This window comes from Humulus lupulus, chromosome 1 (genome assembly GCF_963169125.1).
Source record: "Humulus lupulus chromosome 1, drHumLupu1.1, whole genome shotgun sequence".
In the NCBI taxonomy this organism is placed as follows: domain Eukaryota; kingdom Viridiplantae; phylum Streptophyta; class Magnoliopsida; order Rosales; family Cannabaceae; genus Humulus; species Humulus lupulus.
Window position 1 is genome coordinate 137,302,236 of NC_084793.1, and position 13,247 is coordinate 137,315,482.

A 13,247-nucleotide genomic window follows, 5' to 3' on the forward strand; every position below is an offset into this window, starting at 1 on the left:
TCAGAAGATCATCTGACAACTTTTGATGAGCATCTATTAGTGGTGTCGAGTTCATACCCTTGACAATTGGTCTTTCCCACAACGCCGCTTGACACAGGCAAACGTGTGCCGCACACTGACAGTCAGAGATATGTTCCTCATAAATTTGGTACACGACTTTCTGTAATGGGCCCCATGCAATCTGCCTGAGTCGTAGTCTTTATTTCGTGCAGTCATTTTTGTATTAATTCAACATTAACACCCCAGAATGGGGGAATTGATATCAATGATAGATGATTAACATTAATGACCCTAGCCTTTATAAATAGGGCTAGGGTATATCCTTGCAAAAGGTTAGGATTTTTAGTGAGAAAAATTCTGTAACTCAGTGTAATATATACACTGCTTGAGAACTACCATTGAAGTTTACTCAAACAAGCTTCAAACTCACTAAATACCAGAGACTCGTGGACTAGGACTCTTTTATATCCTGAACCACGTAAAATCCTTGTGTTCTTTTCTATTAGTTTCTTTAAACTCTAAAATAAGCCTGATAGCAAAAAATGCATTCAACAATAATAAAGTAGGAAAAAAAATATTTTAACATAAAAGTGAGGGACATTTATCTTTATAAACTTCTCATATATAGGGCTATTTGTTGCAATTTAACTTTTTTTTAAATGATTGTTGTTGAATTAGAATATTTTTGTCAATTAAAAACAAAATATTTTTATCAAGCAAATGTTTAGTCCACTTTGGTAACAATTTTAAATTAGGAATAATTTTCTATTTTCTTATACAATAAAAAACAATTTTGCTCCAAAGACCATTACTTAATCATCAAACTGCAATAAGAACAAATTATGTTTCTACTCAAATCTCAATGACCATATTAATCAAACTGTTTTGAGATTAGTCCTTTACTCAAGTTAAACATCAAGATGGGTTCAAATAAGTGGCCTAGCCTCGTTGGCATTCCTTGTGGTCGTACTATTCCATGAAAAAAAGAAAAGAAAAAAAGAGGCAATCTAATCTACTTCTGAACCAACCATCTTCATCTCCCACCTTATCCACTACACCATATCATCTTTATACTTACCAAAACAAAACACCTCGAACACAAAGATCATTCAAAGTTCAAACACCACTGCATACAGGTAACCCATTACTCCAAACACCAAAACTTTCTCATCTTCTTATCTTTTCACCAACTGGGTTTTTGTGCTCATATCCCAAAAAAAAAAAAAAACAAACAAAAAATTCTGACTAGTTTCTGTTCTTGATCAATTTTCAGGAAAACCAAACATGGCGACTGCCTCAGCTACACTGTCTCCAGCAACATTTGTAGCTGCGTCGTCAGTTTCTAGCCCCAGGAGGACGACAAGGAAAGTTAATTACTTGACAGGAATGAACTCCTTTGCCGGGCTGAAAGCGAGCAACGGCGTCGTTTCGCTTGGTCTCCCGGTGTGTGCCGAGCAGTCGTTTGAGAAAATTATGATGTCGTTTAGAGCTCCTTCCAAGGGAAAAAGCAGAGGCGGAGGCGGGGCCCTTTCTTCGACTTGCAATGCCGTTGCTGAGATCTTCAGGATTGCAGCGATCATGAATGGACTTGTTCTTGTTGGTGTTGCTGTTGGCTTCGTTCTCCTCCGAATTGAAGCCTCTGTAGAGGAAGCAGAGTCCTGAGTTTGTCTTAAAAGACTTCTTATATTTTGTTAATGTTGTTCTTGTTTGAAATCTCTAATATGATTCTACAATTCTTGTAGACATTACTGGTAATAAATATTGTAATAATTATTGTTTTTTTTTTTTTGGGTAAATTGAAGTAGTATTTATATAATATATATACACTTAAAGAAAGCCATTGGTTTACTTTAAAAAGTTATAACATTAGATGTCTACATGGTACTTGTAGAAGGAGAGGATGAAAACGGACAAGATTTTCCTCTTCAGATTCAATTTCTGAATCCAATCATTTGGCAGTCTGGCTTTTAAAATCTAGACCATCATGGCATTTTTTTCAGTGAAGATGACATTTTTATTTCCTGTTTTCTGTTCATCCTTTTAGATTCCAATAGATAACATAGGCAATCGTGTTCTCAACTCATTAATTTGTTCACTCTGTTTCTTCACTGTATAATTTATTTATTTTCTTAGCGTTTTCTAGAAGTGATTATGCAATAAAATTAGCAGAAATAGCAGAAATAAAATTAGCAAATATAATTTTAAAACCAATTGTTTTTAGATGTAGCTTATTTGAGTTCGTTTTTCAATTTTCAAAATTCCTCCTTCCATCGATGTTGCCTACACACCAAATGACAGACATATTATATGCATGAAACTCAATATAGAGTCTAAGAAATAAATGATATCCATACATTGAAGATCAAAATCTTTACATAAATGTCATTGAAAACATTCACAGGGATAGAACTTCAACCTCAAAATATGCTCAAATTGAAACATGGTAGATAATGATCTCTTCCAGAGTATGAACATCTTTTTAGGCATGCTTGACTTTCAGTTAATTGAAGTGTCAATGTATTGTATTGATTGAGCCTTCTCTTCATCTTGGAAACTTTATGTTTATGATTTTAATACGACTTTAATATATGTGTATATTTTATCTTAATATATGTATATATAAATATAACTGGTCTAAATTGAAGAAAACTAGTTTTCATGAATCCATCTAGCATCATAGGCAATGATACACTTGTTATTGTTGATGACATTGTGAGTCAACAACACTGTCAGGTGAACGTGTAAAACTTGATGATTTATGATTTAGTATTAGTGATGAGATGCTCGTATATGTGATACTGTATCAGTATTGTCACATTTCTGAGCAGATATAATAAATAAATTAGTAATAATCTTGTTGGGCATTAAAGGAACCAAATACTTAAGCAATTGGAAGGAAATTTTCACATAACAATACATGGGAGCAAGAGTGGAATTCCATTTTAACACCAAACAAATATAAAGTGAGATATGATAAGAAAAATAGTGTTTGGGTATTTCAGCTAAATTATCATGGAATATATAATAATGGTGTTGCTCAATGAATAGTGATGAAGGTTGGTATTTGTTGACTTTTGTATAACATGACAAATTTCAATAATATAAGTTGAGCATGGCAATTCACTTACCTAATTTCCTTTCCTTGATTATAAGCCGATCCATCCATATAAAATCTCTAACTAATATGGTAAGACTATGATAAGAAAATGCTCCACTAAGGGGGCTGCTAAACCGCAGTGATCGACGTAAATGGGCACTCTTATTAATTATTATAAGTGAGCAACTCACCACAAGCTACAAATACTCGAAGATGAGCTGGACATCCACATAGGCAAGCACCGCCAAGTGGTCAAATCAGGCCTCCAGAACCTGTTACAGGCTGGCATACATGAAATTCTACGTTCTACCCTACATTGCCTCTCTCAGATCCTTGACACAACCCCAAGGATTCCCCATCTGTGTCGGCATGCAGCTATTAGTCAACTGTGGAAGTTGCAGTCTGCTCTGGCTTAGCTACTTCAAGGATTCCATCGCTACTGCCTTCCGAGCTCTTTAAGTTGTTGAATAGCAAATAAAACAATAGTGTCTCTCATTTTATATATTAGGTACCACTAGCCCTGCATTGCATGGACTGAATAACAAGTCTGAAATTGCCCTGTTTGCATGCAACACTCAGGAAAAGATAGATATTGATTGAAGATAGCTCGATTCTTATCAGCTAGCTAAAAAAGCTGCTATGCGTGAATGGTGTCGTCAACATGCACCGATGACCCACATCTAGGCGCATGTGGAAATTGAGTAAAAACAGATGTGTGCCTAATATTTCACTACTGTCATAGTTACCTCTTAATGTTTGGACAACACTAGTGCCTAATATTATTGCTCAAAATTTTATAGGTACGTGACCAGAGAAAGTCTCGGACATTTCATTTTCCTTTTAATCCCAAGTATTCAACCTCACATCCAAGTGATAAGGGCTAAGAGACTGAAACACTATTACCTAACTCAAGTATAAGACGATCTTTTATAAGTAAATGTTGGTACAAAACCTACTAAAGCATTTATCTTACCTTGTGAAAATTTAACTACATAACCAATACATTAAACTTTTTATTGTAGTAGTACCACACAGTAGTGCATTACAGTTGTCTTTTCAAGTCGATAAGCTTATAGAAGTTGGTTGCCTTTCTTCATATTACAAATTATAGATCCTAATATAACTGCCATACATGCACTTGAATCCTTATGATTCAAGTGTCCTTGAAGATACTGAAACCATACATAGGTCAGCTTGACCGAGGCTATTCATGGGAATATGAATATCCGGCCCCTTACTCTGAAGCTGCTCATACTCCACAGGGAAGTCTCTTGGTCTATATTTTGCAGCCATTTTTAGAGATATGCATCCTGTAAATATCAGAATTCCAGCAAGTATCCAACTAAATTGCAAGTTAGCCAGCGCTCTTGCTCTCAAATCCGCCTCCCCGGAGGCACAAACAACGGCTCCAAGCATGTCATCCCCGCTACCTTCGACCAAATGCACAACACAACCAGCAGGAACAAACTGTGGAAGCCATAGCATCAACCCCATGTTCATAAACCAGCAACCTTGGAATACAACAGAATTAGACAGAACGATAGTTGCAGGGAGACTAGTTGGAAAACAAGTTGCTGCGAGTGCTGCCATGAGAGAAATGAACACTATGACTTGCAAAAGCCAATGGTAGTGCCCTTCAATCCCAACATGGTTAGCAGAGTGAAAATAAAGCAGGAAAAGTTCTTGGCCAAAAACTGAGGCTACAAGAACACCAGCAACACCTGATAAGATGTGCAATGACTGCATTAACTCAGCACAAAGGGTAAACCCTGAAAATATAGCTAGGTGGAGGAACATAGTTGCATGCTCGAAGTTGTTGAGTTTAAAGGCGAAGTGAAGAAAAGGAAAGTCAAGAATTTGCATAATAATCGCAAACACAGAGAAAGATAGGATGAAAATAAGCTCCAGGTGCTTGAATTTTGAAGGACTATTCAATGGGTACCAAAACCTTACAGTAAAGTTGGGAGGTCCTTTGAGAAAGTAGGTTCTGATAGTATTGATGCTGTGCCATAGGCCGAGAAGGGTGAGTGCCAAACCAGGCACTACGTGCCCTATCAATGTGCCCATTGCAAGCTTGTCTAAGAGATCAGGGTTGGCTCTTGTCTATCTCACTCTCTCCAGATGGAGCTTAAATACTAAAGACCCAATGCAGAAATATAGCTATATCTTACTTCCAGAGAACAGAGGAAGTAGAATATCGTAATATATTCATGGTGCATAATGCATGTGTTCCCACAAACAAAATAGTAGAAAACGACATCTGAACGTGGACAATATAATAAAAAGCCAATGCACATATCTTTTTTTTTTCTTTTGAAAAAACCAATGCAGATATGTTGGGGGCAGAGAATAATAGTAAAAGTAACTGATAGATATACAATATGGTAAAATACCAAAAGCATTGGTGCATAATGCATGTGTTTCCACGAACAGAATTGCAGAAAAAGACGTCATGAAAGTTTGAAAAGACTAGACAATATCAAATGAGTTTTTCTGTCACGAGAAGAGTAATGGGTGAACTTTAGAATCATGAATATTAATTCAAATTAACCCGGCACCTCAAATGGATTGGAATGTGGTTTGTTCCTACAAAAGTCCGAGATAAGTGTCTCCTAAGCACTAATGAAGCAATTGCTATAGTTTTCTGGTCTCCAAATATTATAAGATTTGGCGGAGAGCCATAGTCTCTAACTTGAATACGCTCCTAAGCGAGTTTGGAAGATCTCTGGGTTAAAAAATAAAATAAAATAAAAGGCTGATTCAAATTAGGACTCCAAACAGAGCTGAAGGGATCATAACAGAATTGATTATGTTTTTGTTGGGTATGTAGCTGTTAATTTAAAGATTCTTAATCAATTAGGATATTGCTAGTTGAAATGACAGAAAAGTTTATATGAATGAGACTAGGATAATTGGGTAGTATCAAGAAGTTGATAGAATTTGTAAATTTAGGATTAGTATTCCTAATGCTATTGGGACTAATTTCTTTTAGATTTTAAAAATTGGCCGAGAGAATACAAGACAAGGGCAATTACTGAGTTGGCATTGGAAGTGCGAAACCGAGAGTATCATCTTTCTTAGTGAAAAATTTGTTGGCAATTTCCAGAAAAACACATTATTTGCGTTGAATTATTATATTCTTTATTTTTGTGTTTAGATCTAAACTAATGATGAAGTTATGTAGGCGATTCAATTGTTTTCAAAAGGTAAAAGCGAAAATCCATCCTATACTTCTCACATATACCATGCTTGGCTTTCTTTTCAATAATATCAAATAGGCCAACCTTAATGTTTTAGGAATCAAAGGCTTGGCTCTTCCATCCTCCGAGGGCCACAGGAATATCCTATTCTATGCATGTGCATGTAGTGGAGAATGAAGTGTCTCCAGTTTATAAGCGTGGAATATAAGATGTTCCCATTTGTTAAAAAAAGAGTTAACTCAACAGACCTACTATTCAACTAAATAATTACGTAATCATAATAAAGTTGTAAGATTCTAGGCATATTACCTAGCTACAAAAGCAGATGTACGAAGTGCGCTTGTGGTGTTTGAGCCAACTCCACAAGAAAAAGTGAACTTACAGCCTGAAAAATAAAAGGAAAATTAATAATGATAAGTTAATAGCCAGGTGTCAAGCTTAGTTTACTATGCAATAAATCGAAAACTAACTAAATAAACTTTTCTTCGGACATTCACACGGGAGTTAGCCAAGTAGAAACTAGAAACTAAAATACGTTTAAAACTCAGGTCATTTACAGCTTTGAACTGTTGTAAATTTATCTTAATCTACTGAAGGCCCAGAACGGATTTCCAATGTTGCTTCCTAAGCAAGCTGACTCGACCCTTACATGACAACGTTGCTTCCTCTTTCTTATGGATTAACAATTTATTAACAAGGAAAGAAAAGACCATAAAAACTGCAAACCGCATGGTATGGTAAGTTTATAACATGAAATGCATCACGTAGCAGTGATTTCTTATTTGAATTTAGCAACCTGGTAAATTTCTAGAGCAATAACTTTCTCTCTATGATATTACTCTATTTTTAGAAACTTTACAGTCCAACAAGCAACCGTTTTGTAAAACACAATAATCAAAAGAATAGACTAGACAGTAACAGCCATGGGAAGCGTTATAGAAGATCTCAGAGCTTGTTCCTCATCAACCAACTCTGAATCTTGCCAATTCTACTGCTGCAGTACTAGTATGCAGGTTTCTTAGCTGTGTGCCAAAGGGTCATCTTTAAAACATGAAACATTGAGTACAGCTAGAAGATAGCTTCCAAAGAAGTCCTTTCTCTATATTAAGAACAGAAAATGAGGGGATACAAGTCATCGTGATGCACTACCATCTACGAAGTTGCCATCCTTCCCTATGGCCTCGATTAGGGAGTAATAGGTGTTGTCATCAGGTTTGATCCCCTTGTTTGTCATTTCCTTAAGGAGTTCTTCAGCTAGAACACCTTCCTGGTTTTTGCAAAGGCCTTGTATAAGGGCATTATATGTGAGAAGAGTAGGATTGAAACCTTTACTCAACATTTCATCCCGTACTTTAAAAGCATCTTTCATATCACCTCTCTTACTATAACCACTAATAAGGGTATTATAACTAATGAAATCAGGCTTAATCCCTCTTCCCTTCATCTCATTCACAAGTTCACGAGCTTCTTCAACTTTTCCCTGTCTGCAACGCCCTTGCATGAGAGTATTGTACGTCACTTCATCAGGAGGAATCTGCATTTTATCCATCTCCTTCAAAAGCGTGAAAGCACGGTCCATTTTGCCATTAGCACAGTGACCATCAATCAAGGCATTGAACAGCACAAGATCAGGCAAAACACCATTACTCAGCATCTTTTTAAACAAGTCATCTGCCTCCTTCATTCTTTTCCGTTTGCTCAAAACATAAATAAGTGATGTGTATGTCACCCTTGTAGGCTCAATCCCCTTACTCAACATCTCATCTAGAAGACTAAAAGCCTTATTCGCATTCCCACATTTGCAACTTCCGTTAATTAAGATATTATATGTAATGGCATCAGGAACTAGCCCTTTTTCCCTCACTTCTTTAATCAGGTCATCAGCTTCTGTAATCTTACCATCTATAAACAAAGCATGAATCAACAAATTGTAAGTAGACACAGTTGGTTTTATACCCTTATTCACCATTTCATCCCTATAACTGAAAGCCTTCTCCAAATCACCTTTATTGCAGTAACCATCAATCAAGGTGTTATAAGTCACAGCAGTAGGTACCAACCCAATTTCCATCATTTTATCAAAAAGCCCAGATGCTTCTTCCAGTCTTCTTTCCTTGCACAAGCCACTGATCAGTGAACCATAAGTATACGAATCCGGCATAATACCTTTACCTTTCATTGCATTCAAGATCAAACGACCTCCTTCAACTCTCCTTCTTGAACAATACCCATGAATTAAAGTATTGTATGTAACAACATTGGGATTAATCCCCAAATTCTCCATAAACCCAATGAGCTCCTTTGCTTTCTTCAACTTTCCTTCTTTACATAACACATTAATCATTATGTTAAACGTATAAACACTTGACTTGATCTTCAACCTAAACATCTCCGCATATATAACCCATGCCATCTCTAGCATATTCAATTTCAATAACAAACTTAAGATACTATTACAAGTCTCAGTCTTAGGAATAACACCCCTTTCCTTCATAAAGTAAAAGCATTCAAAAGCCTCTTTAGCCCTCTTCATTTCACAACAAGCCCTTATCAACAAATCAAAAACATTGGTACTTTCTATACTCAACTGCTCTCGCGCATGTCCCACCTCGTCGAAAATCTCCTTGGTTGTTGCAATGCCGCCATTAACAACTTGCTTTATAATATGTAAAGCGAATTTCGGGGAAGGAATTCGGGCAAGAATCGCGATGGCAAGGCAAAGATTTTTGACATCGAGGGTATTAAGCTCAACATGATTAACGAACTGAATAACAAGTTCTGGGGTTTGATGGAGACTGAAGAGGGTATCAGAGGTTAAAGAGGGAGAGAGTTTTGGTGAAAGGTGTTTGATTAAATGCCACTGAGAAGAGTGGATTAAGTTCAGGAGAGAATGGTGGGTTAGTGTCTGAGGAATTGAAGGGTTGCTTGGAGCCACGGATTGGGTTAGAAGAGTGGTATTTGAGTGAGGAACTGAAGAGAAAAGTGCATAATTGTCAGATTGGTCCGTGAAGATGATGGGTTTGAGTGTGTAGTGTTTGAGTATTCGAGAGTTGAGCACTCTGTGGGGTTTCATTGTGAACAGAGTAAAAGGGATTTGTGTAAACTACTCCACAGCGCCGAGCAGGGGTAGAGAAAATAACCGATGTAGCCTATTTGTTTTTGTAAACTATAATAAGGGAACAAATAACAATTTTCCGTCCGTGCTTATTGACTTTTGCCCTGCGGAAAACAAAAATATGGAAATCATTTTCTATTTTGTTGATTTATTTTAAGCAGTTTATTATAGGGAAATTACCCAAATACGGTAAGTTCCATTTTCTTTTCATTTTTACGTAAGTTTTTATTTTGTTTCAATTTTATATGTGTATTTTTTCAATTTTACGTTAATCTGTTTTTTTTTTAATTTTATTAATACAATTTATACGGTGAAACCTCTATCTCACTTTCTTCCCTCTCTCCTAGGACGCCCACTTTTTTCCCTTTCTCCCAACATGTTTGGTTCAAAGGCCAATAAATTAATTTGTTTATAAATATGTAAGTATTAAGGATATGGTCTTTATGTGTTTGTTTTCTTTTCTTTTCTCTCGTGTGTCATGTGTGTCTTTTGTACTACGTATTCGTGTAAAACTGAACAATGGTACTTATAAATGACATATATATACTTACTTCTGTGCATTTCATTCAATGCATCATTATATTGACAAGACGGAAGAGTCTATATCTACCCTAAATTTATATATGTCATCCAAATACTTCCTACTCCATCCAACTATCATTTGACTAAATAAACCTTTAAATTGTCAAGTCATCCAAAGAATGAAAGAAACAAACCTCCTTTGTCACATTTTATTTTTTGATTTATAACAAGCTAAAATAATCCTATTTGTACTAGAATCTAGCTAGAATATCATATGTAGTCACGTGTTATATTTATTGATTCTAATTATGATCTCAAGTTATCAGCTTAATTTATTTTATATATGTTCATATAGTTTTTATACTAGAACAAAAGCATGTTGCCCTTATGTAAATAAAGATAAAAGTCATTTTCTTTGTAGCCAACTATAACATGATGATTGTGACTCTTTGGACTTCACTACAAGAATGAAAACACATACATTCATTCATCTCAGCCATGCTCCAATAACCAATATGTCATATACTTATATAAACGTTATAAACAAAGTAAATGATAAATTAGAATTATATACACCACAAAAAAAATACTTTATTGCGGTAAAAAACCACCGAGATACGGATATCTTGGTGGGCCAATTCTAAACCGCAAATTGTGGTGCGGTGTAGTCAGTTTGTGCAGTGTATGCAGTTTTATGAACACCCCTACCACTAATATGTCCTTTTTTATATATATATATATATAAAATTTCTACCGTGGTAGGGTATGTTTTGTACCCATAGCCGATAAAGAATTCTTTTTTTTTTTTAACTGGAGTTATTTTTGGATGGAAATGCCATTTTGAAATTAGTTTAGCTTTATTATAAAAATACCAATTCTTAGGCCATGAAGCATTTCCATGTAAATGGCTAGTCCAAGTGCAATCCACTGCAACTGCTAATGTGAGTTATACATATGAATTACAAATGCAACCACATGCAACCTAAAGCAACCCATGGCTAGTCCAAGTGCAACCCACTGCAACTGCTAATGTGAGTTATACATATGAATTACGAATGCAACCACATGCAACCTAAAGCAACTCATGGCTAGTCCAAGTGCAACCCACTGCAACTCCTAATGTGAGTTATACATATGAATTACGAATACAACCACATGCAACCTAAAGCAACCCATGGCTAGTCCAAATGCAACCCACTGCAACTCCTAATGTGAGTTATATATATGAATTATGAATGCAACCACATGCAACCTAAAGCAACCCATGGCTAGTCCAAGTGCATCCCACTGCAATTCCTAATGTGAGTTATTCATATGAATTACGAATGCAATTACATACAACCTAAAGCAACACATGACTAGTCCAAGTGCAACCCACTGCAACTCCTAATGTGAGTTATACATTTGAATTACGAATGCAACCACATGCAACCTCAAACAACCCATGGCTAGTCCAAGTGCATCCACTGTAACTCCTAATGTGAGTTATCAATATGAATTACGAATGAAACCACATGCAACCTAAAGCAACCCATGGCTAGTCCAAGTGCATCCCACTGCAACTCCTAATGTGAGTTATCCATATGAATTACGAATGCAACCACATGCAACCTAAAGCAACACATGACTAGTCCAAGTGCAACCCACTGCAACTCCTAATGTGAGTTATACATTTGAATTATGAATGCAACCACATGCAACCTCAAACAACTCACTGCAACCTCAAATGCAACTCCATGCAATCTAAAGCAACCCAATGCAACACAAAGCAACTTTTAAAAAAAACTCTTTGCAAATTTCATCACTATGCAACTCATGCAACCTGAAGCAACCTCAAATGAAAGTCCAATGCAACCTAAAGCAACCAACTGCAATCTCAAATGCAAGCCAATGCAACCCAATGCAATTTTAAAAACTCATTTGAAAATTTCATCTTTATGCAACTCATGCAACCAAAAGTAACATCAAATGTAGGCTCAATACAACCTAAATCAACCCATTGCAATCTCAAATGCAAGCCCATGCAATCTAGTGCAACTTTAAAAACTCATTTGCAAATTTCATCTTTATGTAACAAATGCAAACTTAATGCAACGTAAAACAACTTACTGCAATCTCAAATGTAAGTTCAATGCAATCTAAAGTAACTCACAACAATATAAAATGTAAGCTCATGCAACTTAATAACTTATATGTTAATTTCATCCTTATTTAACTTATGCAACCTAACTCACTGTCTATATACATATAATGCACGTATATAATATATGTTGTAGTGAGATAGACATGCATCCTTATTGTTGTCACCATTTTAGCTTTAATTTGCCATCTTTCCATGTGCATCACAGCCAGCCAATTCCTTTCATTGAGCCATTCAAGCTAATCGATGCACTAAATATAATACAAAAGAAAAAACAAGAAATGGAAAGAGTCGATGCATGCATGTGTACAAGAAATGTGATGAGAATATATTTGTTCATAAAAGTCAAAGTGGAGAGTCAACAACACTAGGCAGCTAGGCTATAGGAAACAAAGCTAAGAAAATGAGAAGGAGAAGCAAGAAAACCAAAATGAAAAGAGCATCAACGGCAGAAGTGCCAGCGACGCCGAAAAGATAAGCGGGAGCACCAAAAATGACTTCCTTATCAATTTCCTCCATCAAAATCGATGGCAACCCAATAATATATTAAGTTTCACAACCACAACCCACCTAACTTTTCTTCTTCTTCATTCATATCCCATATGGGTCTGGCTCTAACCAGAATAAATGACAACAATAGTTAGTAGAGGAGATACCGTATATTTGAAAAAAATACTTAAGATTATATATTAATGAAATATACTTTTAGAAATCGTATAAATGAATAAAATGTTTTCAATATATGTATTAATAAAAAAATCCCTTTATTATATGTGACATACATAAATATGGTAAAACAGTTTATTTAACTAATTAAATTTAGTCAAAATTAAGTTTATTAATATTAAACATCCGAAAATTAGTTCTAAAAATACAAATATATATTTTTTAAATGTGTCATTCTTTTATTACTATGTATATAAGTATTCCGTAAAATTATACTAAATTAGTGCAGCATCAATATTATGAACAAATTATTTAAAAATAAATAAATGAAATGTAATATAAAGAGTATATTGAAAATAATTGTTACATTTTAGGGAGAATTTTTTAAATTCCTATAAAGAACATAGGTTTCTGGAAAATTTACTATTTACCTTATATTAGGATGAGAAATTTTTATATATCTTACATAAAATTTGTTGAGTTTAACATAATCTTTGATCTGAAAAG

The 13,247-nt window shown here is 35.3% G+C and overlaps 2 protein-coding genes across 3 annotated transcripts; one reads left to right on the forward strand and one right to left on the reverse strand.

Annotated features, from left to right (window-relative positions):
- The first annotated feature begins 932 nt into the window (after window positions 1–932).
- LOC133798188 (uncharacterized) lies at window positions 933–1,786 on the forward strand. The gene is made up of 2 exons (XM_062236406.1): window positions 933–1,136; window positions 1,274–1,786. Exons 1-2 carry the CDS (start codon window positions 977–979, stop codon window positions 1,660–1,662), a joined length of 549 nt encoding a protein of 182 aa, XP_062092390.1. The 5' UTR covers window positions 933–976; the 3' UTR covers window positions 1,663–1,786.
- A 2,414-nt stretch (window positions 1,787–4,200) lies between these two features.
- Window positions 4,201–9,513, reverse strand: LOC133798198 (pentatricopeptide repeat-containing protein At2g15630, mitochondrial). Of its 2 annotated transcripts, none has more exons than XM_062236425.1 (3): window positions 7,447–9,513; window positions 6,607–6,682; window positions 4,201–4,608 (listed from the first exon to the last, which is right to left on the reverse strand). In XM_062236425.1, exons 1-3 carry the CDS (start codon window positions 9,368–9,370, stop codon window positions 4,524–4,526), a joined length of 2,085 nt encoding a protein of 694 aa, XP_062092409.1. In that variant the 5' UTR covers window positions 9,371–9,513; the 3' UTR covers window positions 4,201–4,523. The 2 variants fall into 2 exon arrangements, with proteins under 2 accessions (XP_062092409.1, XP_062092401.1); XM_062236417.1 differs by having other exon boundaries at window positions 4,232–4,564.
- Window positions 9,514–13,247: the final 3,734 nt, after the last annotated feature.

Coding starts and splice junctions, on each gene's coding strand:
- LOC133798188 (XM_062236406.1), top strand. CDS start 977: ATGAAAAAAAGAAAAGAAAAAAAGAGGCAATCTAATCTACTTCTGAAC. Junction 1,137..1,273: donor TCAAACACCACTGCATACAG/GTAACCCATTAC, acceptor ATCAATTTTCAG/GAAAACCAAACATGGCGACT.
- LOC133798198 (XM_062236417.1), bottom strand. CDS start 9,370: ATGAAACCCCACAGAGTGCTCAACTCTCGAATACTCAAACACTACACA. Junction 6,683..7,446: donor GGATGGCAACTTCGTAGATG/GTAGTGCATCAC, acceptor TTTATTTTTCAG/GCTGTAAGTTCACTTTTTCT. Junction 4,565..6,606: donor ACATCTGCTTTTGTAGCTAG/GTAATATGCCTA, acceptor TGGCTTCCACAG/TTTGTTCCTGCTGGTTGTGT.